Genomic DNA, 26,702 nt, shown 5'->3' with positions numbered 1-26,702 from the left:
TTGAAACTTTCTCAATATTTATTCCATAATTAATTAAAATGTATAAACGATTAAGCTCACGAGAAGCGGTAGGCAACAAGCGACACGTATACGTTATTCCGCCTCGAAATCAGCTGTTTACTCATCGTTGCTAAGAGGTAAGCCATTTCTTTTACACACAAAGCCTGCCTTACCGCTTCTCGTGAGCTTATTTGTTTATACATTTTAATTAATTATGGGATAAATATTGAGAAAGTTTCAAAATAGTATATAACTTTTATGATTATTTTGACCCGTTCTACTCGTTCACGGCAGTTACTCGATCAGTTACCGGACACCCTGTATGTATGTGTGTGTGTGTGTGTGTGTGTGTGTGTGTGTGTGCGTGTGTGTGTGTGTGTGTAACGTGTTAAATCTACCTTAAATATACATATATAATTTTAGTACATATGTTTATGTAGATACGTACATATTGATCTCACAATATCATTATAAGTCGTCCAATTACACAAATTCTCCCTGTTTTCATTCCGTTGCTGTGTCAGATTTCTTTCCAACATATAAATCAATGCCATTAGCGCACCATGCTGAGCTTCCAAATTCTTTTTCTTCATAATGTCCATTATGTCCGAAACATACTTTTCGAACTCGTTCCTCGAAAGATAGGCAGTAATGGCAGCATACACCTTTGCAGCCAACTGTCGCACATCTTGTTTGGTAGAAGTGAGTAAGGTAGAGAGCCACGGTAATTCTTTTTCATATATTTTTACTATATAAGGCGGAACGGAGCCAAGTACTTCCAATAATGCGTTTAAGGAAATTTGATCTGTAACAGACACGGTCATGCGAATAAAACTGCAATTACCTTGGCACTTCGTGAGTAACACTTATGATCATAATCATGATATGTCTATATTGTCTCTTGTCTTACCTGCAGCAGAATGGCTAAAGAGCAAAATCATATTGAGATAATTATTTAAAATTTCCGGTTGATCCTTGTATAAATTCTCCAAGTAACGTCCAATCAAAGGAGTGTGTTCACAAGGATGTTGTAACGGTTCATTTCGCATTGGAATATTAGCACTTTTGGCGAGACAAACGCGAAGATAAGTGATAATCTGTAATCAACACGAATAATTAATATATAAAAATAATCTCACGATTGCGACAGATTTATCCTCGGCGCACAACTTACTTCAGAAAACGTCGTATTACTATACGGGAGTACTTGTTTATCCGTATTCCCTCTGCCGCTACTCACGGCGGGCATTCTCGATTGCATTTTTGAATGAATGTAACTCACAAGTTTCACAAACTCGGGCAATACTATTTTATTGTTTACGTGTTGCTCATCTTCATTTTTGTGCACAACACCGTACAGCGCTTTCATAGCCTCTGTACTTATCTCATGCTTGTTGTCACCACACGCTAATAACAAGAGATACCGAGATGGAGCGTCATCAGAAGGAAATACGGTCGCGGCATAATGCATTGCCACAAATCTATTTGTAAAAGTAACAATGTCATAATACACAATTAGAATTCATACTAAAATCAATGTAACGTAGGTATTAGATAGATTTAAGTGTATGTTCGATACATGCCTAACGCTGGATTCCGGTGATTCAATATGCACCGACAACAAAGCGTTCATTAGCGCTATATTGCTTTCGTCCTCTTTGTTCAACACGAATGCAGATGTTACACAAATCAACGCGTCCCTTACCGTCCGTCGTAACTCACCATCAGTCTTGAACATTGGAAAAAAAATATTGTATTTTATTGTAAATCTGATAATTATTACTATATTCTCACTATAGTCGAGTACTTACAGATACAAGGGTGTCGAACAAATTGTGCAATAAGCTTAGATCTTTATTTATCAACGATGGTATTCTTTGACCAAGTTGTCCAATAACAGTATATGCCATTGGTTTGTGAGTGTCATCACCCTCGGAAATTAATTTTATCATGCCATTTAAAATTACTCCAGCGACGCGAGCTAATGGTACAAGGCTGCAGCTTAAAAGTTTAAAATCAAGATATAGTTTATCACGTCAATAAGTTGTATGTTAAAGTTGTATGTTATATAATTATAAAATATTTTTTTTTTTTTTATAAATAAGTTGTAAAACTTACTGCTGGACAATATTTGACGTGAATTGCAATGCCAATGATTTCAATTTAGCATTTGTATTTTTTCCATAGAGTGAATCGAAGACAACCTGAAAAATTTACAATTTCATTATGTTATCTTGTAGAAATTTTGCATATTCTTTAGCCTGACGCACTTGTATACATGGTGGTATGATGAAACCTGCTTTAGTCACACGGCACAGATACTGTAAGAGCTTGAGACGAATTCGAGTACTAGCAGGAAGTCGCTTCATTTCTGGTTTCACTTCTTTTTGAGTTGCTAGTGCATCAGTGCCCAGAAACAATGTATACAATGGAGCTGCGAGTTGCATGGAAGACCAATCCAATGTGCTAAACATATACAATAGCATTGACTTATAATAATCATGATATGACTAATCCAAGAATTATATATTTCCAAGATCTTTTGTATATACCCAATTATCTTTTTCAGTTCCAAATCTGCCATGTTAGCTATGCTGAATCTAGTATCGGCAGCTGCTACAATTAAGTGTATCAAAATATCCGCATCAGGAAAGAATCCACCGACGAGGAATTTGACAATGCCCAATTTTATTTGCTCGAGTTGTTCTGCTGTTGGTGGACTTTCGCCGATTACTCGTTTGAATGCATAATCACTCAAACCAGGTGGCACAGTAAATTGAGACCAATCGATAGTCTGTTGACCCGACTGTTGATTTTCCGTTTGACCCACAGATCTGACAATACGTTACAATCAATAGTTGAGCAAATATTACAGATGACAGCAATTATGTTGAATATATCTCACCCATATGGCAATAATAATATATCAAGCATAAAATTTATCAGTTGTTTTGCCACATAAGGTTTGTCCTGCAAACCTAAGAGAGACGCTCGTTTGTCAAGATCTGTTGGTATATTAATATGTCCCAATGCTGGCATTATGATCAACATTAAGCTGAAACATGAGCGTATAAGTATTTTATTATAATTCAATATTTTACATTAATGTATATGTCACGCACCTTCATTTACTTAAAAAGTAAAAAATCATTCAGTTTTTAAGATTGTAGTAGGATAGTAATAGCAAAAAGAGAAAGAGTATATCAAAACTTTGAATACTGAGTTTTTCATTGAATTTATTCCAAACCCAAAATATAAAGATAAAAAATATATAATATACAAACCTATCTTGATGAGATAACGGTTTCCCTTCGATAGCATTTAATACACTTGGAACTAATTCTGCCTGCTTGCTCATTTCCATTCGAGGATATCCTAACTTAATATATATTATTGTAAAATTCTGCAATAAATTATACATTATAGAAGTTCTGCAATAAATATACATTGTAAAAGATTTTCCAGCCTTAGATTACAGCAAGTTGTAATTCACAGACAACATACAATCATAAATGAACTAGCAGTTGGATCCTGATATTGCAAAAGTAATGCCTCAACAGGCAGCTGTACTTGGGGCCTGCTCTTCACTCTCCTGTTAATATGAACCAAAAGCTCCAGCACCTTCTTCCTGACACCCTCCTGTGCACTAGATAGTTTAAGCAGCACAGGAGGTAAAAATTTACAGACCGATGCCTGTAACTGGTCATCTGTCTCCGCAGAACCCAGGCGAAGGAACACTCGCTCAAGCAAAACTAAATGAGATACAGATAAAGGAATAAATGATTGACAATATATCTCTAGTTTAATCTCAAAAACATGTAAAAGCTTTTATGCTATATGTATGAAGAAGTTATGGGAAAAATATATATAATTATATATAACATATATTAATTATACATATATACATATATATATATATATGTGTGTGTGTGTGTGTGTATATATACACATGTGTAATTTTACACAGATGCATATTTATGATGACAGTGTAATCAAATCATCATATATGAAGTTATCATGAAAACGTCAGTATCAGATATTAAATTGGAACGATATTAATTGAACACGTACACGATACGGAGATTTGACAGTTGTAAGCACGTGCTAAGGACGGCATCGAGAGGCGAGTGGAGCGGTGAAAGAACATCGAGGAAACCGAAATAAACACGCGATCCCTTGAAAGTAATACGTTTGAAGTTGCCAGGCGGCATGACAATTGACTTTGCGTCTCGTCCTTGCAAAGTGTCCGGAACATATAAATTTTCGCAACGCACGACTACCATGACGAAATAAACGGATAGCGCGATGTGTAATTTACGAGCCGATCACCAATGCTGCGGCGATGCCGTCCTACGTGAGACAAAATCGAGTTTTTTTTTGGGAGTACTTACTCAGCTCGTCCGTAGCCGCTGCCATTTTGAAAAAGGCTATAAGAGAAAGCGAATGCTATCGAGTGACAAGAATTATGTATCGTGAAATCACGCAATCAGCGACATCGTTAATACAGCGAATGCACCGCGCAAAAAACTGATTAACGTGCGTTTTCTCAACGTCGATACAACTTCGTTTGTCAATCGTCGTGCGATGTAACACGTCGTCGCATATCGCAACCCCTCACTATGTCGACGTCGTTTTACGTGAGGGCGCTAAATTTTGATCTGAGGTTAGAAAAAAAGTGGTGAACATTTCGCGTTACGAGCTTAGCGTGACACGCAATAATCCGTGGCATCGCGCAAGTTTTACGACAAATCATGTCTGTCAAGTGCCACACGTTGAAGTGAACGCAACGACAACGAATTCACAATGCGAAAGTGTGTGTGGTGCTTAAAGGAGAAACAAAAATTAAATCTTAGGAAATAAAGACATTAAATATGTATCAATCTATCGCGATTGGAATGTCTCCAATGAAATTCGCTACCAGAGAGAGATAACAAAACCCATCTCCTCCACAATTATCAACGATTCTTCGTTCCGCACTTTGTCCGAATTTATTCGCGCTCGAGTTAGCGCTTGAGATTACGAGGTTATGGTGAATGTTATCAGTTATAACTGACTAACCTACTAGCCAGTATGCGCAATCATGCGGCGTGGTTTACGCTTTTTCGAGATATGCAATCGGGTATTGAAAATGTTACGATAATTCAGTAAGTTCAAGGAAAAAGGCGATCTCTGTACTTGTCCGTGACTGTAGAAACGTGACAAGTGACGTAAGATCATGGACCAAGAGATTATAAGATATTGATGTACATTTCCATAATTGTAACGAGTGGACTTGAAATTGTTGTGAACGATTGTTGAGAATTTTCTTGGATACACTTGTACGTTTCTTGTACTTGTACTTGACATTTTACACTTATATTTATTTTATATTTTACTTTCTGTTTTTGTATACACTCCAACAGTAAGAATAAATAAATAATCTTGGCGATAAAATAAGTTTCGAAAACTCCCGCCGAATTTCCGTGGTTATCTTCTTGAAGTTGTCCGGATTAGAGACCCTATAGAGTAAGAGTCTGGCCATCAGAGAAATTCTAGCAAAGATTTCCTAGAGGGTCTCTAGGAAATATATATCTTTCTCTCTCGAAGAATTTTGCCAGAATTCCTCTGATGGCCAGACTCTTACTATAGGGTCTCTACTTCGGATGAGTGGTGTGTGCTTTCTGTCTGAAAGGTTCTGTACGATAAAAAGATAAGTGAATGAAGGAAATCTTGCTGTGTCAATTATTTTAGGGAGAGAGAAATCTTCCTCTCGATATTATATTTTCTAAAGAAACATGATATTTGATATAATAATTATTCACAACAAATTTTTGCATTGTAATTGCACATGTTTCTTTGGCATTTTCAAACGGTTAGCTGATATTACTGCGCGCCTCCGGCCAATGAACAAACAGTATTTTTGCAATATAAAGGCCGGCTTATGTCAAGCTCAGCCGTGGTTCTTGTTTGTTGACCTTCAGCGCTGTCTTTAATAAATTAGAGGTCAACTTGTGTGGCTCGTTCTTCCGATCTTACGAATGAGAACAAACGTTTCTCTCTGTTGTGCTGTCATTTGTTACTTTACAATCGATATTTATAGGTAGGAAGAGTTTTCGTTGACAGTCAATTAATAACTTCACAAATTTTACCTCAAAATGTATGTTTATGCGTTAATCAAGTTTTAATTACAGTTAACATTTTACTCGATTTCTTCAGTGTTGTAAAAATGTTTGTTAAATTGTCCCTCAATATGGATATTTGTGTTACTCGCAATATATTTTGTTTTGTTCCTGATGTGCATGTGGAAGGTAATTTATTTTACCTTAACAATTGTTCTTATAATTATGTGCTTTAGTTCTTCTTTTGTATTATGTGATTATAACACAATGTATATTGTTTTATAACTTGATATCTTGTATTATATGATTATAACACAATATGTATATTGTTTTGTAACTTGATATTTTAATATGTTCATTTTTAGTTGAAGAATTTGTTATTTTTTATCTATATTATAAAACACAATTGCTACTAATTCCTTAATCACGTATTAATTTTCATGCTTGTTATATAAAAATAAAGTTAAGTATTATTTAAAAAAAAATTATATATATATATATATATATATATATATATATATATATATATATATTGCATAATAATGTTAATGATGTTAATTTCTTACAAGCTATTATGTATTCATGTGGGTATATGTATATTAAAATATATTAATAAAAGTTATGAATTTTTATCACTATAATGTATATTTTTCTATGTTAATACATAATGTGTGAATATAAGCATTAAAGATATATTTTATTTTATTTTATTTTATTGATTAAATTAGCACATACAAAATAGTATGTACTAATGGTTATATAAAGTATAATTTGTATAAATATTTAAATCTGTAATTTATATAAATTTACTTTTAATTATTTATGTACACACAAATATGTATTAGATATCTTCAAGAGATATTATCAATGTGAAATATTTTATACTTGATAATTTTATAGCTTTTATGTATCTGTTATAGGTAGCACATACTTATAAAGGGCTTTGCTTATGTATAATAAAATATGGATAAGTGATATGAGATATCGTTTATTTCATAAATTCTCTGTATGAAGCAACTAATTGTGATTAAGTGTACATCTTATTTGCTTTGACACGGATTCAGCTATGTGCTTTTTTTGCAATATTGGAAATACATTCTTAAGAGGATTTAGAAACTTTATACAATATTTGTGCAAACGCTGTTGTTTAAAATTAAACTGGCCTTGTGTAAGTTCTGACATAAATACATATATAGGGAATATAACATAATCAAACTATATTCTTGTTGAAAAAATATGGGCAATACAATTATTTGGTATATGCAGCAAAAATCGTCTGTAGTTACCAAATTTATTATTAGAGTTAGTGCAATCAAGTCTTATGGCAGGAAGCAGTTGTCACATTACTATGGGATTGTAATATTAGTATGTAGGGTAAGAATAGAACTGCAGTCTCTCTCTTTGTGTGTGTTCATATAGCAGAACACTGTAATGTAATATTATGCACGCTTGCTAACTGCTTTATGCCAATAACTTATATTAAGGCTTGGATTCTGCCAGTTGAGCACACATCCATTTGAGGTGTAAGTATTACTCCCTTGCAAGACAAGTTCTCTGCTTGGCAAACTTTGTTCATATTTGGTAAAAATTATTCTTTATCTACTCTGTAAGTTTCTCTGCAGAGTTACTCTGCAAGTATCATTAATCAAATATAATAATCATAAATATAATAATCATAATTAATGTTATCTATTTAACATATATTTTAATAGTATGCAAAACATTTTATAATTTTGCTTTGTTTAAATTTTTCCTTGTATCTAAAGAAATTTTAAAGATTATAATAGTAAAATAGAAGTAACATACATGTATATTATGTACTATTCTTATAATAATTATTTCTTAGTTTCAGAACAGAACTGAAAATATGCCAGAGCACAATATGTCGAGTCACGACTCTGAACAAATAAGAGTCCTAACTGTGAATAGCAGGGAACATCTAGATGGAATATTATATAAATTGAAGAAAGGTTTCTCAAGAGATCTTATTATCGCTAAAATTGTGCTATATAGTTTCTCTAGACTGTATTTCAAAATATTTTGTTATTATTCATAGGTTTTCAAGTAATTTGTTATATTTTTTAAAGGATGGAAAGTTGAGTTTAAACTTGGAGCTTCTCTTCTTGGACAGACACTTGATGTTTTTATAAATTATCCATTATTGACTGAAAAAAGATTTGAAAGGCACACTTACTACCAGTTGCCATGGATTGATGAATCAGCGACTATACATTTAACTTTACCTGGTTCCTACCATTATTATGTCACTGATCAGTATGTATTAAACATCACAAATATTTCTACTGCATAAGAAATTATTTTTAAGAAATTATTTTTTAGTGACAAAACACATTTGTTTCACAGAGTTAAGGATGGTGTATCTGCACATTGTCCATCCCAAATAAAACCTATTGCATCTGGATATCTGCTAATAGATCCTGAGTTGAAAGTAGGTGAAAATGAAGAGGACTTACCTTTGGATTGTATTCAAATTCAAACAGTCTTGGCAAAATGTCTGGGACCTTTTTCTACATGGGAAGACAAATTACTGGTAGCTCGAAATTCTGGATATAATGCACTTCATTTTACACCAATTCAGGTAATGTTAGTACAATAAACGCAGTGTTGATGTAATACACCAGAGATTACATGTCTATCATAAATATTAACGTGCACATTAATGTTTTAGGAATTAGGAAAATCTAAATCTTCATACAGTCTGAGTGATCAAATGAAACTCAATCCTTCTTTTAACGATAATAACAAGATAATTACTTATCATGACATTGAACGATTTGTTAATAAGATGCGAACTGAGTGGAAGGTAAGTTAAGGTCGTCAAGAAGAGAAACTGTACTTAGTATCTCAAGATGTATCTTTCAATTATTATTTATATGTTACAGATGTTGAGTATATGTGATATTGTCCTGAATCATACAGCAAACGAGAGTCCTTTTCTGGTTTCTCATCCAGAGTGTACGTATAACTGCGTTAATACTCCTCATCTACGTCCAGCATATATTTTAGATGCAGCATTATTTGAATTATCGGTACAAGTCGCTGCTGGAGACTGGGAACTTAAAGGTATTCCTAACGTTATTGAAACTGAGGATCATCTAAATGTAAGTTGCAGATTATTTTCTGTTGTATTGTTATAAAACACCCATATAATCAATTCTCTCGTATCTGCCTCTTATTCAGCTTGATTCTCACATTTGCCTAGTTCATCTTGCGCTTACGATATCAAATCTTCTAGGCGATTCGTCACGCTGTCCATACGTATTTCTTGCCACTTGTAAAAATACACGAAATGTATATCGTGGATATTCACGAAATTATAGCGGAATTCTTGAACTTGGCGCGCAACGGAATGCCGCAAGATATAACCGTTTCAAAAAGTAAAGACATTTCGGTGATTCAAGATCCCAGCTTCCGTAAATTGAAATCAACCATAAATATACAACTTGCCTTGGAAAGATACAACACGTACAGGTAAAATACACATGTTAAAATAAAAAAAATTCTAGAATATTTTATTCCATTCTTATTGATACTTTTTAATAATTTTCTTATATAGAGCTGATTGCTTTGACGAGGAAACCCGTTTGAAACGGTGTGCGGAGGATTTGAAACATAAATTACAAGAACTTAACGATGTAATCATCAACGATGTGCAAAACCATCTGAATGCTGCAGTCGAAAATACTATTGCTAGCATAAGATATTTTAGAGTACAATCTGATGGTCCAAGGCTTAAGGAAATTAGCGAAAAGAATCCTCTTGTTCCTAGGTAGTTTTATTCATAATTTGAAGAGTCGTATTTTGCAAAAATATATTACTTTGAATATATTTTTTTTTAATATAATGAAAATTTACATTCATTAGATACTTCACCGATTATGGTGCACCCAAATCATTGACAGAAAGGGAAAATATAATGTATTCGGATAATGGATGTTATTTAATGGCTCATAATGGTTGGGTAATGAATGGTGATCCTTTAAAGAATTTTGCTGATCCTGATTCTAATGTTTACATTCAAAGAGAACTCATTGCTTGGGGAGATAGCGTAAAGCTCAGGTAAAAATGGATGTTATTTAGTTTCTTGGCAAAGTATTGCTGTAGAATATAGCTATAATTTGAAGTTTGTGTTATGTGAATAATGTAATTGTTAGATATGGAGAAAAACCTGAGGATTGTCCTTTCTTATGGCAACATATGACAACTTATGTGGAACAAATAGCACAAGTATTTGACGGTATTCGACTAGACAACTGTCATTCCACACCGATTCCTGTTGCTGAGGTATGCCATTATGAACAATTTTTATTTGCATTAATGTATTTGCTAGATAATATAATTCTATTTTCAGTATATGCTTGACGCTGCACGACGTATCCGTCCAAATCTTTACGTTGTCGCGGAATTATTTACAAACTCTGATCAGAAAGACAACATTTTTGTAAATCGTCTCGGTATTACTTCTTTGATCAGAGGTAAGTACGAAATAAATGAATAAATATAATGTATATAAAAATTAAACTTTATAATATATGAGAGCGTGTTCTTTTTTTATAATAATTATAGAAATAACGTTTTAGAAAAATATGAATATTTTCTATATATCAAGATACTATTAATTTCATATTTTTTAAAACATGTATTTATATATACATATATATTAATGTATTATATGATTAGATATAGTCATCAAAGTTTATATATACATTGCAGAAGCTATGTCTGCATGGGATAGCCACGAAGAAGGCAGATTAGTTTATCGGTATGGAGGTGAGCCAGTGGGAGCGTTTTTGCAGTCACAGAAACGGCCGTTAGTACCAAGCATCGCTCATGCCCTATTCTTGGACGTAACTCACGATAATCCTAGTCCAATAGAGAAGCGAAGCACTTTCGATTTACTGCCAAGTGCCGCACTTGTATCAATGGCGTGCTGTGCTAGCGGTAGTAATCGCGGTTACGATGAATTGGTTCCTCATCATGTAAGCTCACGCGAACGTAATTAAAATATGTTTTAACGTAATTAAGTCCCCGCGCAATTTTCACAAGAATTCTGCCAATTCGCTAAATTTCTTCCGTTTTTTTTCAGATACATGTGGTGGATGAAGAAAGACAGTATGCTTCCTGGACCAACAATGACAATTTGGTAGACAACGTTAAGTTCGTTAGTTCAAAGACTGGTATAATAGCAGCTAAGAAGGCACTGAACGATTTACATTACACGCTTGGCAAGCAAAACTTTTCACAGGTATGTTGTCAGTTGTTCATAGTTAACATACGGAGATGTTGAAAATATCGATTTTTATCTGCCATAGGTATTTGTCGATCAAATAGACACCGATACAGTAGCTGTAACGAGACACTCACCGACTACTCACGAGAGTGTAGTTTTAGTCGCGTTTACGGCTTTTAAGCATCCCGATGCCAATGCTCAGGATTTGAGGAGACACATAAGACCTTTAAGAGTAGAGGGAATAGTGGAAGAAATAATTTTGGAAGCGTCGCTTTCACACGTTGATGTTAAGTAAGTAGCAAATATTGTTTATCTTCGAAGAAAAGACGTATTTTAAACGTAATACGCCATGCGTAAACGTTTTGCAGAAACGGTAGAACGCCTTACCATTTGCCTGAAAAATATATGAAGGATACGCACTTTATAAATGGATTGTCAGAATATGCGTTAACTCTTAAACAGCATATACAGTGCTGTGACTCTACGATAATAGAGAAAGTCGATTCCGGCGATCCTAAGATCACTCAACTCAATTTTGTCAACTTCCAGCCTGGTTCTGTTATAGCTATACGGTACGTACGATTTTGATTTCTGCAATATGATGAGACTTGCAATATCTATTCAGCATAATTTATTTACGGAATTTTATTTTAGAGTGTCTCTACACGCGAATATAAAACCCGCTCTAACAGATCTTCAAAATATTATTTCGCGCATCACATCAAATAAAGCGTCAGACTTACATGATATTATATCTCGTATGGATTTCGCAGATTTGAATAAAGCTCTATACAGGTGTGACCAAGAAGAGCGGGACGAAACAATGAATAGATTTGGAGTATATAATGTGCCAGGATATGGGCCATTGGTATACGCCGGATTGCAAGGTGATACGTTATAAGATTTGACTTGGTATAGAAAATCAGAGAGTTTATGTAAATATTTCATAAAATTTTTAGTTACACTCTCACGATATTTAACAAATGTTTCATTTTTTCAAATCAGGTATTATATCTTTACTGGCAGACATTCGTCCAAATAATGATCTAGGACATCCCTTATGCGATAATCTTAGACAGGGCAACTGGTTGATAGGTAATATTTCAGACTATTTTCGAGACGCGATAAATAATTTTAGATAGCAATAATGAGTGCATATGTGAAAAATTTGACAGACTACATATGGCAACGTTTGAAAGAAGATAATGGCACGAAACCTCTTGGAATATGGCTTCAGCAAGCAATGGAACCATTTAAATTAATCCCAAGATATTTAGTGCCAAGTTATTTCGATGTTATAATCGTGAACGTTTATATTGGCCTCATAGATCATTGCTACAATTTGATGACGAAGTAAGCATTAAAACTAAGAATTAAATTAACTTGTTAATAAATAAATAAATTTATACATTTATACATTATTATAATTTATACATTTTTTACTGAACGTTTTTATCGTGCATAAAACTTGAAATATTTATTTATTAGCTGTATATCCCATTGTTATTGATCCACAACTATTGATAATATAATATTATTTCAGTTTCGTGAAGAATGGGACTACATTTATTAAATTACTGAGCCTAATCTCAGTGCAGATGTGCGGCGTTGTGAGATCATCACTGTTACCGGACTTATCACCAAATCTGAATTTACCGATACCAAAAACGGAATTTTATGATGGACAAAATAAGCAAATCTGTTTAACGCTGTCAGCAGGCTTACCGCATTTCACGACGGGCTACATGAGAAATTGGGGTAGAGATACCTTCATTGCTTTGAGAGGAATGTTGCTTTTAACTGGCAGACATATAGAGGCGAGATTCATAATTCTTGGATACGCTGGGACCTTACGACATGGCCTGATACCTAATTTACTCGATAAAGGAAGCAATGCTAGGTATAATAGATCTTTAGAGAGAATATATATTTTATACATATATTTAAAAAAATACATTAGAATTCTGAAAACTTTATCTTCAATCTTATCTTATAACAGATATAATTGCCGTGATGCTCTATGGTGGTGGCTCTATACCATAAAGTGTTACGTTGAAGAAGTCCCGGACGGTATCAAAATTCTGTCAGATAAGGTCTCAAGATTGTTCCCGACCGACGATTCACCATCCTTACCTGCAGGACAAGTGGTATGTCATTTTACCGTAAAATATCTATTACAATTTGGTCAATTGAATATATGCACATTACATGCAACATCACAGTTTGCATAAATGTGATTTTAGGATCAACTGTTACATGAAGTAATTCAAGAAGCTCTCAGGATACATTTCCAAGGTCTTTGCTTTAGAGAGAAAAATGCCGGGAGACAAATTGACGAGCATATGACTGATCGTGGATTTAACAATCAGATTGGTGTTCATCCCGAGACAGGCTTCATATTCGGTGGCAATGACGCCAATTGTGGAACTTGGATGGATAAGATGGGATCGTCTGAAAAAGCCGGTAACAAGGGGAAACCGGCCACGCCCAGGGACGGTTCTGCCGTGGAGATAGTTGGACTGAGCAAGTGCATTCTCAGTTTTCTGGCCGAATTATATAAGCAAAATCTTTTCCCGTACGGTAGCGTTCAACGTAAAAATCGTGACGGTAAGATTTTGTATCATGAATATGCTAGATATAAGTGTAGCTCCATTAAAGACAAAATTTGCAATCGTAACTGACAGGAAAAGTAATAACTTGGAGTTACAAGGAATGGGCAGATAGAATTTCCGCAAATTTCGAGAAGTGCTTTTACGTCAATGAGATTCCAACGAAGGACGAATTAAAACCTAATCTGATACACCGGCGAGGCATAATTAAGGACAGCTATGGAGCAACGCAAGAATGGGCGGATTATCAGTTGCGGCCTAATTTCCCTATCGCTATGGTCGTTGTGAGTAGATATAATTAATAGTTCGTTGTTTAGTAATACAATACTTAACAGTACAACAATACTTAACAATACAATACTTAACAGTACAACAATACTTAACAATATAATACTTAAGTAGAACATTATAAACATAAATAATATATTAAATCTCTATATGCTAAATGGCAACAATATTATAACGATCCGAAAAGGCTCCAGAACTGTTTAATCCTCAACGTGCGTGGAATGCGTTGAAAAAAGCAGAAGGAATATTGTTGGGTCCTTTGGGTATGAAAACATTAGATCCTGCGGATTGGGCTTACAATGGTTATTACGATAATTCCAACGACAGTACTGACATGAAAGTGGCGCATGGATGGAATTATCATCAGGGACCTGTAAGTACTCTACATCATATGTCGGACTTTTTTCAAAAAAATGTTATAAAGTTTTATATAAGTCTATTGTTTAAGTATTATATTCTTAGACACATCTACTCCAATAGATACTGGAATGTCTTTTCAGGAATGGATTTGGCCAATAGGGTATTTTCTGCGAGCGCGTCTGCACTTTGCGTCATTAATCGGCGGTGAAGACGAGTTACGTCGCATAGTTGGATCGACTGAAGCTATTATTTCACGGCACTTTGTCGAAGCCTCCACTAATCATTGGAGAGGTCTCCCCGAGCTTACCAACAAGGACGGCAGCTATTGCAAGGATAGTTGTCGTACCCAAGCGTGGAGCGCCTCGTCCATAATGGAGGTCTGTATTATAAAGCGAATAAGTAAATTTCTCCGTGTATTCAGTCTTAGAAATCAGTTTGAAAATAGGATAAATCTTACTACCTGAAATATTGTAACATCCGTAGTATTGTCACGATTCACAGGTACTCTACGATCTGCAAAAGATCAGGCGGGAATTGCGTTCGGAGCGCGTGAAGCTTACGAATTGATATAATTTTGCGTGTGTTCACCACCGCCAGCCACACCTAGAACAATTGAAACTAGAAGAAGCAAGACGTAGAGCCAGGAACAATGCGAGTGATGTACGCCTTCCCACCGAAGTGATAGAGACACCGCACACGGAAACACACGCATACCATATTCCGCACGTAGATGTAATGGACATACGAACTGAAAAATATGTAGCTGCTGATTTCGCGCTCACGAAGAACGATATTCCGATTGCCGCTGAAGACGCGTTGACCTTCGCGATCGATAGAAAGAACGACGACATACATCTCGGCAGTAGTCCACACAGTCAGTCACTACACAGTCTTTCTTATTTCGCCGATGATTGGATGGAATACTCATCAGACGCGAAGATTCATGCTCGTTCGATGCGTAAGACAGAACAAATTGATCGTGACTGTGAGGTAAAATGCGCTAAAGATCAGCGGAGGAATTACAATCGACAATACGCAAGAATAGCAAACAATGATGCCGGAAACAAAGTTACGAGCGTTCGTACTTTAACGAACGCTGATCACGTGTATGAAGAAGTTCGAGCAACTAAAGAGCCCGGTTCATATTATGTTCAGGATCATTACGAGGGATACAGTCCCACCGCAACAAAGGCCTTGATAAATACGCTTTTTTCCCCACGACACAAAATCTGCAAGGAATGTGCGGAAATGCACAGTCCAGTATATACCGATCGCTTGATATATGCGAGGAAACCATTGTTCGCCGTAGAGGTCGTTTTGTGTCATCGCGACGACGTCTCGTGTTTCAAGTACTGCAGCCGTCGAGAAAAACTCAGCCCGATTCTCTGCTCGCAGTGCAACGCAGATCGTGATCAAGATCGTATGCTGATCTACAGTTACGTGAAAACCAACGCCGCTGGTATATTTTATTCTCACTGCTGGCCCCGAGACGTCTTCGATCTAGAAGCGATACTAAAGCCGAGTATTTATGTTATTAGTCGCGCTCGCAACATCGTAGTGAATACCCAGTTGTACCATCGTTACGTAAATAATTATCACGTGAGAATATCAAGAGCTGGCTGCACACCCATGACATTTCGCCATGGTAGTGACACTATGGTAGACTGCACAGAACGCATTAGTTGCAACGATGATTTGCATGATTCGCTGAATAATCGGAGGCATCAATTAAAGGATGATGATAACGATGAACGATGTCGGCAGGACAGGTCGACCTTATTGTTGCTGGAACCGTTGTTGCTAATGCCGGAATTGGCGAGACACGACAAAAAGAGCAAAATACCCGTTTTACGATCAAAACGCACAAAAATTATCAGAATATTAATCGCTTATACATTGTCGTTTTTCGTTCTTGCGAGCATTACCTTTTATGTAGTTTATTTTACTTAGTTGCCGGATTGTAGAATACCGTTAAATCATGTGAGATTGTTGAAAGATTGTTTAATTATATTGTAACTCGTTGTTACGTAATACATTTATTGTCATTAATTTCACATTACATTTGTCTCGAGATGTTCACAAGGTGATTTGCAGAACAGTTCAATATCGCATGTACACAGCGACTTTATGTCTCGTTAGACACATGCATACTTTCGACACGGTTCATTAATGACAAAGAATGTTTTGTAGTATACAAATTATAACTAGCTTAATTATTAAATCTACATCGCAATAAGCGAACCATTCTTGTGTCAAAATTGTCGTTCGTCAACGATTTGTTAAATCCCAAGAATCAAATTAAAGCGTGATGATTTCTATGTGTTACGCGGATGTTGTAAAGCTCACATATAATTCCTACTACTTATAATTCAATATCATAAATATATGTCGTAGATACCTTAACATCTCTAGAGAGTGGTGTAGCGAAGTTTTAATTAATCTCACCGAGTTTGCGAGATGTTATTCAAGAACTATGTCTAAATGTAACTTTGCAAAAGTCAAATCAGTAATATTTATATTATTCATGTTATCTATTAATGTTTAGTAATTCCTGTTGTGTATTAATTACATTCGCAATAATTAATGATTTTAATGATGTTCAATTTATATGAGATGTTTCTTGATATGATATATATTTATATGATTTAATAAAAAATAACTAAAGTGTATTTCTTCCTGCAAAATCGAATTCTACACAAGTTCAGTGTCAAATGTCAACAAGTTATTCAATGATAATCAGATGATATAAATGTTTACATACACATCTAGGATGACTCAACACATGTCTCGAACAAACAGATAAAGAAGTATTGAAATATTTTTCTAAATTCTTTCAGTTAGAGATAAATCTTATAAATCAAAAGTTGAAGATGCATATTATAGTATATTATTATTCATATTTTATCATGTTGTATGATATATATATATATATATATATATATATATATATAATATATAATATATATATGTGTGTGTGTGTGTATAGACACACACACCATATATATAATAAAGAAGAGGTAACAAAATTCTCACTCGCAGGAAAAATTTTATTACCATATGTATCGAAAAGCCCTCGTAATAAATGCCGATATTTCAGATCTTATATTATTGCATATATTTACAATTACATTAATGTTTATTATATGTAGCTATATTAAATTGTTTGTATTAAATTTTCCTATTATTATTCAGCAGGTTCCTTTTATGCGATTTCTATTAAACTTCTGTTTCAAAACTCACTGTTTGTAAAACTATAGTAGCGAAACTAGAAAGACACATAAGAGTTCTAGTTTCTAGCATACGAAACGAGTAAAATCATACATCACTTTATATAGTGAAAATATATAGCATAAGTTGAAATTGCCAGAATTGGATTGATATAAGAGATCGATAAATCAGATCAGATATTAAAAAGATATCTATGTAACTCATATGAGAAAACTAAGCATTAATAAATAATTTTTTTCAGGTACATATCAATAAAATAAATCATATATAAACTATTTATTAACCTTAACATAAGCTAAGACATAGAATAGAACTGAGAAGAATATTAAAACATTAAAAATATATCTCCCTTAATGAATGCAATAAATATATGTGTGTGTGTGTGTCTATACACACACACACACGAATGTGAGCACACTAAAATGAAAGTCGCGTGATCGATGAGGTGAGGAACGCCAATTTTATATATATATATATATATATATTCGTATTAAATTCGACGTTCATAGCATTCTCCGTTTTAATCGTTTATCAATCATTTTTTGTTAAAAAAAATTGGCGTTCCCCACCTCACCGATTTATGCGAACTTTCATTCTTAAGGGCCGTGGCACACAAAAAAACTTAAGCAATAAGCAAATTGATCAATCACAGTCGTTGATTCTTGGACCGTAAGAAGAATCAATGACTGTGATTAGTCAATTTGCTTACTGTTTACGTTTTACTGCTTAAGTTTTTTTGTGTGCCACTAGCCTAAGGCTTGTGTCCACGATGCTAGAAATCGGCCCAAGACATGAACGTAGTATACATGGACCCCGCATACGGCCAGAAAAGTGAAACCAACATGTAGAAAAAGACCATAGACATAATATACATAGACTTCGCATACAGTCAGGAAAGAGAAGCCAATATGTACAGCCCTTCTGTTCTCTGTCTCTTTCTGCACAACAAAGTGCAATAAGATTTAAATAAAATGTTTACTTGCCAGTCTAGTCGAAGTGTTGTTGCGCTCTATAATATTATGAAAACGAGAAATGGATGCACGCGCAACAAAAAAAGTGACAAAATAGGAAGAAAACTATAGCCCCTCTATTCTCGCTCTCTTTCTAGATGTTAGCTTCACTCTATTAAACGACAGAACATAAGGCATCGGAGTCCATGTATACTATGTCCATGGCCCGAGATCTCGATCCGAGAAACATGTAACCAATAAAATTGTTGCCTTTCCGTAAAAGCTGTAAATGGATTGGTTGCTTTGTTCTCGGATCTAGATCTCGGGCTAATTTCTAACATCGTGGACCAAAGCCTTAGTGTGCTCACACTCGTATGTATAAGTTATAAATGGGTGCTTCCGAAATGTCCAGGGTTGGGTCGAGTTAGTTCCACTATAGTACCCGTTACATATACTATAATGGAACTAACTCAACTCGAACCAACTCTAGGTATTTCGGAAGCACTCAATATCTTATAATAATATAATTTTATATTTTAGCTCTCGTATTTTTCTAATACTTCAATTTAAAATTATAACAGCCGATATAGCAAATGTAAAGCTTTAGGCCCATATTCTGAACCCTCTTTTATCGATAAAAGTGCCTTGAATATAGCTTCTCAGCCAATCAGGTGGCTCCTAAGCTTCTTTTAGATGTACTTTTAGAGATAAAATAGGATTGAGAATATGGGCCTTAAGGCTCTGCTATGGGCGAGTTTTTTAATTCATCGATAGATCCATCGATGAATTAAAAAACCCGACCTATTTCTGGGGCGGCCATATTGGTTTGATGACGTCAGAAACAAGAAATGACATACCGATAATCCCTTGCATTTTATTGCTTTATTTTTCACTTTCCCTGAAGAACTAAATATTTTCTTAATCCTAAAACCTGTAAAAAGTACAACAAACTTTGATATCTGACTGATACATCACGTAGTAAAATAATTCCTGAAATAATGCATTTTTCGGCTGCACGGTAGTTTGATAGCTGAGATACCAGTCTGTGCACACACTTAATTTCTCGATTTTCACAATGTATCACCAGTATCACTGAGTTTGCTATATATTTTACGGTTGTGAGGATCACGACAATATACACACTTCACGGAGAAACTGCAAAATAACGCGATAAAACGCAACTAATTTTCCGAAGTGTCAAGCAAGGCCTAGCATGACCCTGACTTAGTGTTAGCCAATCAGCTACGCTGACACGATTCGTGTTCTCTATATTGCTAGGTGCTACCGTCAACTCAGACTTTCTGCAGCGAGATGGCAAAGCCTTAATTAAGTTAAAAAAATTGTTCTACCTTTTCTAATTTATAATTTTTATGACTTGGTTCATTAATGATCATCGCATCGCTCGATATAATGTCGTGCAAATTTCTAAAATCAATTTTATATTCGCAATAAGTCGCGTTTTAATCGTGTTGCTTAAATGTCGTCGAACAATCCTCTAGGTGGAGGACCTACACGACTTGTGCTCGTAGAAAACGCTCTTGCATTAATCGCATGCGGATCGTACGAATCATCACCTTGATTTTCCCCATCATAGCGATTGTTTGCACCGTAACCATCTCCACCGAATGTCATACCGATGTAATATTCCGTAGGATCGAAATCGTGTAACAAACCTGCCCTTGCAGACTCTATCGATTCGTCACGTTTCAACGGCCGTACTAAAAGAATTACAAATATCAGTGTTACGTATGCGAATGTAAAGCCTATATTACAGTACTATTCATTTTTCATTGCACGTACCGGTGTCTGTACTTTGACGAGACATCCTGTAACGTGATGTACCTACTGAGATATTGAATCTTTCCTGCATTTCGCGTCGCCTATACATAGAATCCTCTGCTCTTTGACGTTTACGTCTTTCTGTAATAATAATATTGATCTAATCAGTTATCAAATTATTATTTAATTAGCATGACATTAATAATTATTTACTTATTCGTATAATTTTTCTTTCTTTTTATTCAATATATTCAATATCAACAAGCCAATTTATTCAAAATTTACTCATACCTCTTTTTATAAGTTCTCTTCCTTCTTCCACAAGATCTGTCGTAAATTCATCGTCGTCGAGAAATTGCTGAAAGCCTAGCATGGAAAGCAATCTGCTGCCTATACTAAAGTAAGTTGCCAGACAAAACGCCAGAATTGCCATAGGAAAATACACATTAAATCCATCAGAAATGATGGAAATAACATCCATGTGACCCATCACCTGCAGAAAAGAAGAAAATAATAAATAAAAAGAAGCAGGCGCAAAAGAAATTACACTCTTAAGTAACGTTACCTGCGTGTAATGTGTTTCCAGGATATGAGTTTTAATAATATGTGAATCCATGTGTATCAGTCCCAGAAAGTTGAGACACATTGGCGGAGTTAAGCGACATAACATCATACCGCTGAATATTAAGCTATATTCGTTAGTTTGATGATGAGGTGCCAAATAATACAAGTTCAACACACGAATTTTTAAGACAGTCGAATAAGCGCAATAGCAAAGGTATGCAATGATCGACATGGATAGCACCTAAAAACAAAATATATACATGGTAAACATTAATACATAAAATACGAGAGTATTATGATACGAGATCCTTTACCTCTATTGTAAAATAATCGTAGTTTCTTTTCGCTAAGTTCAGAAATTGAGCAAATAATGACAGTACAGGTGACTTGTTAAAAAATGTTACTTCTGACCATACAACAGCCACTGACAGACATCCAGCGCAAATGGCAGCTATCTTCAAGACATAATCTTTTACAACACATTTCCAATACCATTCTGAAATTTAAATCACAACATCATAGAATTGTGTAAACTGTACAAATTTTATTAAATTATTGAATGGATTATTGTAATATTAACAGTGAGAAATAAAATGTGCCAAGAAAAATTACATACGCGCGCGCGCGCGCACACACACACACACATAATTTAATTACTCACCAACAGCAGGATTATAAATAATACGAAATGGAAGTGAACGGTGCGTGGAAAATGCTTGCTTGAATCTTCTATCGTGACTCACTTGATTTTTTGCTACATCTTCCAAATCAAAGATCTTATCTACTAAAATACCCCATTGGGTCTCTATGCGTTGTAAAGTTTGCAATGCTTTGATAGTCTGTGACAAAAATAATAAGTACAATAAGTACAATAAGTAAAAATGTGTCATGATATTTGATGTATATTCGTTTTTCACAAACTTGTCTGTGTAATCGAATTAAAGACTTCTCAGTGGGTGTGTCCGTTGGAGTATCATCAGGCAGTTGTCTTCTGTTCATCCTATCCTTCAACTCAGCAGGTATCTTTTGAAAAATTGTTTCCAAATTGCAATGGAATGGATGACCAGGTCCAATGGATATCGTTGCAATTTGTAAAGACTAAATGGCATTTAATCTATTAAATAACTTGTCAAATTCTCGCAAACATTATGCTATAAAGAGCATTATCTCGTACCTCGAGTATGTCGTCTACTGTCTCCTCAGCTTCGCACTTATCCAAACTTAGTTTTGCAATCTTAAAATAACTGTAATTCAAAGTGTATCCGGGCTTGCTTGCGTTCCATAATCCTCGAGGTACTTCAACAAGTGCATACCCAAGCAATAAGACTAACAAGAATAAGCCCCATGTATTGGATGCAGATGATGCTATGACTTTCAATTTTTGTCTATAAAACAATAAACATAATTTTTAAGCTAATATTTACTAACATTTTATATAAATCTTATATCTCTATGCTATAATAAATCTTGTTCTCTCAATTCTCATTATAATTTGATGCAACTTACCCATCAAAATCTAAGCCAGGCTTCAATGCAATATATATCAAAAGTATGCCACATATGAACAAATAACTGCCATAATATATAGCATTGTCTATTAAAGCAGACTTCAATTTTCCACGTACAGTGAAGTCCCCTGCTTTTATGTAAGATTGCATCAATGGTAGTATCAACCATGTCAGGCATTGCGATGTCCAATAAACTATCCTCCACAAATTTGGGAATATACTCTCTGGTACATTTGGCCAAGGTTCTTTACAAGTAGCAAATGGTACAGACGTTGTGTTACCAGAGTTTTTAGTATTATTATGTATATTCTGCTCTACACACTGCCTGAATACAGTCTGTAAAGAATTAAACATTATTCTAGTCTATTACATTTATATTTTGTATTTCACAGAAAGACTACCATAATACACTTTAAGATAGTTTTGATATAATAAATACAATATAAATGAATAATTACCGAAGAGACGTCCAAAGGTAATATAAAGATTATTAATAGGGAAAAATACCAAGCTATCAATACAGAGACAGTAACTATGATGTGGTGCCGAAACACATTTCCATATTTGAAAAGTAAAGTTCCAGCCAACAGGAATGCCACTATGATCTCTGTCAAGAATGCACCGAGAACCATCTTGTCTTTTATCTTAATACCGTGATATTTAGTGCATCTTACAATTTTCAAACTATTATCAATAACTACACATAAACATTTATGCATTTATGTCAGAGCTGGTTTCTGTTTCTTGTGTTTCTCTGACTTTAATCTCAGCTTCTCTCTGCATTTTCTCCAATTTCTCCAAGGTCACCGATTTCAATGGGATCAATTTTGGTTTGCAGAGTATATAATTTAATGTATCCTCCTGATACAATAGACCTTGTCTTGGAAGGACAATGTCGCACTTTTCTACCTGACTGTCTTTAGACTCTGACATTTTTATTCAATCAGCTAGATGCCAGTGAATCAATTGCAACCCCATTGTGACATCTAAGAACAAATATGACATAATTACAAAACCAATTGTATCAGAGAGTCCTTCTAATGGCAATCATAATAAAACTTCAAACTTTATTCAAAGACACTATTATTGTGTGGGTCACAGACACAATTTTCCAGCTAATACGAATAACAGCAACGTTAATACAGCGAAACTTGCATATTTAACCGTACATCGGACTATACTTATTCGAACTGCAACAACAGTCGGGAACAATGCACAATTTAAGCTATCTAAGAAATCAACATCTTTGCAAATTTAATCTGAGGCAATTGATAAAACACAGCAATTGTCGCTCGTTGAAGAGGATATCCTGTCCGCTCCAAAGCTTTTATTGTTGAACAACTTGGAAATTATGCCACTACCACAATCCCGTCACGATAAAATACGACACGCACGTTACGAGGATAGTTACAGCTGGTTACAGTACAAACGAGTTCATGGAATCGTAGGTGAACCTCGTAGAACCGTGGATTGCCATGGACTGCTGTCAAATGCTTCCATGTTGGACATCACGACTCGATGTTGCGATTTTCGGAACTAACAGCTACTGATAGCGATTGTAGGTAAATGATTTTTGAATATATTGTCATGGAAGCTACTCTGTGATGTTCGCAATAGTAATCGTAAGTACTCGACAAACAATATCACTGGACCCTCATCACTCATAACACGATGATAAGCACTTCATTTGTATTTACATTTTAATCAAGATCCCATCAATGAGCTATCATTAAGAGCTCCGTTCGCAGCTATGAGTAAACTTGATGCATAAAATGCTCATGTTTATCAGAGATAATTGGAGAATGACATGATGACATGAGTTGACATGATCTTCGATGCATAAATTTGATATACGTTTTCTTTTATAATATATAAAGATTACATACATAGAAGCGAGCTCATACAATTATTGTCAGCTAGAGATTGAAATTATGTAAATATCAATTTTAATCTGTCCGCGCGACAACTGGCGGGGCCATCTGACGTCGACGAGCGGAGCGAGTCAAAACGCTGTTCACGAGTGAGTGGAGCCATCTAGCGTCGACGAAGATGCGGCTTTGGAACACGAAGGGATCTTGAATCTTTCGCCCGCCACCATCTCTGCTATCGTACTCGCATCGTAGTCGCTGCTGCGCCGCCGCATCCCTCCGTAAGCCGCGGTCGGCCGCAGTTCAAAACCTGTCGGTCTGCATTCCAGTGCCCCGGTGAACGCCAGGCGAGTCGTCATCTAGTATCGTCACCGTCGCTGTCCCTACGTACAACTGTATGTACAACACGCGAGTCATTCGTTCGCAACGGATCGCGTCGCGTCGCGTCGCGTCGTACCGCAGTGCATTTAACGAAACGTGAGCGAACATGAAGCGACGAGACGAGAAGTGAAAAGAAGCGAGAAAAAGAGGGAGAAAGAAAAGCGGGGCCCGTAACGCGGACCACAAAGGACACGGCTCAGCGGACCACCGCCGCCGCCGCCGCCGCCGCCGCCGCCGCCGCCGCCGGCACCTCGCTGGGATCCTCCTCGCCGGAGCGAGAGCGAAAACGACATATCGCCTGCGAACAAGATAATCGCGTGCAACAGGACGACTTTCTCGGCGTTGTCGGCTTGGTCGCGCGGCCAGACCGAAAAAAAGGGTAAGCAAGAGTGGACGAGCACGCACCTGGCATGTGTGTGCGTCGCCGAAGTGATCTCGGCTCGGCGGATCAATCGCGCGTACATACCAGCGCACATTTTCGGGTATTTTTGCTTGCCGTCGTTTGAAATCCTCGCGCGAGTCGAATTTCCGCAGTTGTGGGAGAATATAGCTAATCGCGATTGCGCGGCAGCCGTGTGAAAATGGTTGTTTTGCTCAGAAAGGAAGATCGACATCCTGGTCTTTTTGGTCAACTTCCTTGCACTATCCGTAGTACGTGTTTGTCCGTGCTTCGACAGTGTGTGCTCACATTTCACGCGGGGAAACAAACAAACAGGTGCAGAAAGTGCAGGTAAGAAGTGCGTGAGACGGGAGATCCAACGAAGCAAGTACCCGGACTTGGAAGAATGAAAGAGAAAAAATAGGGGGAATAGTGCAAAGTGCAGGGGAAATAGCCAAGAGGATTTTCCCTTCGTTTTCGTGTTATATCAACATTCAAAGTTCCAGCGACCTTTTCTCAAATCTTACCTGTTGTCACGGTAGCGTGAACAAAATTTTACCTTTATGCATACCAATCCCGTAGATACATTGTGGAGCGCGAATAACAGGTATAACGAAATTTTTCTTTAATTCTTGTTTGATTCTTCTTTGACCTATGTTTACATTAAATTGAAATTTATTTTCTTATTTCGTACATAATATGTAAACTTGTATATAATTTTCAGTAATATTTTTGTAAGTACACATTGTTTTTTATGTACATTCTTTCACAAGTAGATGCGCTTGTTTTTCACATATTTTCATAAGTATCTTATAATACCTAATCTTCAGATAAAGCTTCTTTACTGAGAAAGAAAAAATTTTAATTTAACTAATGAAATAAAGAAATATGTAAAATGAGAAAATCAAAACTAGAAATCATTTTTTTCTAAATTTGCAGTATCCTAAGAAGCTTTCTCAACTTCACTGTTAATCTTGGCACGTGGAGGATGCTGATACAAGAATTCTTCACTTATGAAGCTTTGGTGCTTTAAACAAACGTAACCATTTATTTTCTTGTTTCCAAATGCATTCCCACGGTTCCTTGCTTCAAAATTTCCTTCCTTTCAGAATCATAACGATGCATAGTGCTTTCGTCCTTGCCGTCACGGTCCTCGGCGATCCCATAAACGCACCGCAAGACCGTCCTTCGCTGGAATACTAATGACACGGACAGTCATTTATGGCGCAGCCATAAGTGACTACGCATTCCGCGTAGGACAGGAAGAGTCCGTTATGTCAATCGGCGAGAAGTGTTTTCGGCACAAGGTTTTCCGAAAGTTTTCCGCGCTGCACGATACAAATTAAGGGACGACACGAGCGTCTCGGACTCGTGTCTGTACACACTCTCTCTCTCTCTCTCTCTCTCTCTCTCTCTCTCTCTCTCTCTCTCTCTCTCTC

The 26,702-nt window shown here is 35.8% G+C and overlaps 5 protein-coding genes across 15 annotated transcripts in view; 2 read left to right on the top strand and 3 right to left on the bottom strand.

The window, feature by feature from the left end:
* Positions 1–5,301, bottom strand: part of LOC116840668 (proteasome adapter and scaffold protein ECM29) — a 10,756-nt gene extending 5,455 nt beyond the window's left edge. The window contains exons 1-13 of one of the 4 annotated variants that reach the window (XM_032807667.1): positions 4,919–5,301; positions 4,392–4,658; positions 3,505–3,752; positions 3,285–3,403; positions 2,906–3,055; positions 2,553–2,834; positions 2,271–2,466; positions 2,119–2,204; positions 1,812–2,001; positions 1,584–1,729; positions 1,175–1,481; positions 911–1,097; positions 449–805 (exon numbers count right to left, since the gene is read on the bottom strand). In XM_032807667.1, coding sequence (XP_032663558.1) covers positions 449–805; positions 911–1,097; positions 1,175–1,481; positions 1,584–1,729; positions 1,812–2,001; positions 2,119–2,204; positions 2,271–2,466; positions 2,553–2,834; positions 2,906–3,055; positions 3,285–3,403; positions 3,505–3,752; positions 4,392–4,416 — 2,293 coding nt within the window. In that variant the 5' untranslated portion in view covers positions 4,417–4,658; positions 4,919–5,301. Of the gene's footprint in view, positions 1–448; positions 806–910; positions 1,098–1,174; positions 1,482–1,583; positions 1,730–1,811; positions 2,002–2,118; positions 2,205–2,270; positions 2,467–2,552; positions 2,835–2,905; positions 3,056–3,284; positions 3,404–3,504; positions 3,753–4,391; positions 4,659–4,918 lie in introns of those variants that run through there. The other 3 variants (XM_032807669.1, XM_032807668.1, XM_032807666.1) reach the window with 3 other exon arrangements.
* Positions 5,302–5,678: 377 nt separating this feature from the next.
* LOC116840669 (glycogen debranching enzyme) lies at positions 5,679–18,106 on the top strand. 2 transcript variants are annotated; one of them, XM_032807670.1, is made up of 26 exons: positions 5,679–6,079; positions 7,019–7,266; positions 7,945–8,068; positions 8,186–8,372; positions 8,463–8,697; positions 8,788–8,922; positions 9,002–9,220; positions 9,355–9,590; positions 9,676–9,888; positions 9,984–10,178; positions 10,274–10,403; positions 10,471–10,594; positions 10,833–11,098; positions 11,206–11,364; positions 11,432–11,640; positions 11,718–11,921; positions 12,004–12,236; positions 12,355–12,444; positions 12,525–12,702; positions 12,893–13,249; positions 13,349–13,496; positions 13,593–13,956; positions 14,034–14,242; positions 14,434–14,619; positions 14,747–14,983; positions 15,108–15,327. In XM_032807670.1, exons 2-26 carry the CDS (start codon positions 7,165–7,167, stop codon positions 15,171–15,173), a joined length of 4,806 nt encoding a protein of 1,601 aa, XP_032663561.1. In that variant the 5' UTR covers positions 5,679–6,079; positions 7,019–7,164; the 3' UTR covers positions 15,174–15,327. The 2 variants fall into 2 exon arrangements, with proteins under 2 accessions (XP_032663561.1, XP_032663562.1); XM_032807671.1 differs by lacking the exon at positions 5,679–6,079 and having other exon boundaries at positions 15,108–15,155; positions 15,204–18,106.
* A 2,028-nt stretch (positions 18,107–20,134) lies between these two features.
* LOC116840766 (LMBR1 domain-containing protein 2 homolog) lies at positions 20,135–23,267 on the bottom strand. Its single transcript, XM_032807931.1, has 10 exons — positions 23,094–23,267; positions 22,634–22,971; positions 22,302–22,512; positions 22,049–22,225; positions 21,789–21,966; positions 21,442–21,623; positions 21,129–21,368; positions 20,855–21,056; positions 20,585–20,704; positions 20,135–20,502 (listed from the first exon to the last, which is right to left on the bottom strand). Exons 1-10 carry the CDS (start codon positions 23,265–23,267, stop codon positions 20,258–20,260), a joined length of 2,067 nt encoding a protein of 688 aa, XP_032663822.1. The 3' UTR covers positions 20,135–20,257.
* LOC116840767 (BBSome-interacting protein 1) lies at positions 23,265–24,402 on the bottom strand. Of its 3 annotated transcripts, none has more exons than XM_032807933.1 (2): positions 23,791–24,402; positions 23,265–23,621 (listed from the first exon to the last, which is right to left on the bottom strand). In XM_032807933.1, the coding sequence occupies exon 2, from the start codon at positions 23,566–23,568 to the stop codon at positions 23,347–23,349; it is 222 nt and encodes a 73-aa protein (XP_032663824.1). In that variant the 5' UTR covers positions 23,569–23,621; positions 23,791–24,402; the 3' UTR covers positions 23,265–23,346. The 3 variants fall into 3 exon arrangements, with proteins under 3 accessions (XP_032663824.1, XP_032663825.1, XP_032663823.1); XM_032807934.1 differs by having other exon boundaries at positions 24,030–24,393; XM_032807932.1 differs by having other exon boundaries at positions 23,805–24,389.
* Positions 24,403–24,564: 162 nt separating this feature from the next.
* LOC116840764 (interference hedgehog-like) overlaps positions 24,565–26,702 on the top strand; it is an 11,058-nt gene continuing 8,920 nt past the window's right edge. The window contains exons 1-3 of one of the 5 annotated variants that reach the window (XM_032807925.1): positions 24,565–25,263; positions 26,203–26,302; positions 26,373–26,570. The gene's annotated coding sequence lies outside the window, so the exon portion shown is untranslated. The other 4 variants (XM_032807923.1, XM_032807924.1, XM_032807927.1 and 1 more) reach the window with 4 other exon arrangements.

The sequence above is a fragment of the Odontomachus brunneus genome, unplaced genomic scaffold, assembly GCF_010583005.1.
Source record: "Odontomachus brunneus isolate Ranch 3 - 2012 unplaced genomic scaffold, Obru_v1 Obru_scaffold_011, whole genome shotgun sequence".
NCBI lineage: Eukaryota > Metazoa > Arthropoda > Insecta > Hymenoptera > Formicidae > Odontomachus > Odontomachus brunneus.
This window is presented reverse-complemented; position numbering and strand designations above follow the sequence as displayed.

Excerpts from the sequence above, each read along its gene's own strand:
- LOC116840767 (XM_032807933.1), bottom strand. The coding sequence starts at position 23,568 with ATGTCAGAGTCTAAAGACAGTCAGGTAGAAAAGTGCGACATTGTCCTT.
- LOC116840669 (XM_032807671.1), top strand. The coding sequence starts at position 7,165 with ATGTGCTTTTTTTGCAATATTGGAAATACATTCTTAAGAGGATTTAGA. Across the intron at positions 11,365-11,431 it reads GCAAGCAAAACTTTTCACAG|GTATTTGTCGATCAAATAGA; the intron begins GTATGTTGTCAG and ends TATCTGCCATAG. Across the intron at positions 13,497-13,592 it reads CCTTACCTGCAGGACAAGTG|GATCAACTGTTACATGAAGT; the intron begins GTATGTCATTTT and ends ATGTGATTTTAG.
- LOC116840766 (XM_032807931.1), bottom strand. The coding sequence starts at position 23,267 with ATGGTTCTCGGTGCATTCTTGACAGAGATCATAGTGGCATTCCTGTTG. Across the intron at positions 22,972-23,093 it reads TACCTTTGGACGTCTCTTCG|ACTGTATTCAGGCAGTGTGT; the intron begins GTAATTATTCAT and ends AATTCTTTACAG. Across the intron at positions 20,503-20,584 it reads TCGTCAAAGTACAGACACCG|TACGGCCGTTGAAACGTGAC; the intron begins GTACGTGCAATG and ends TAATTCTTTTAG.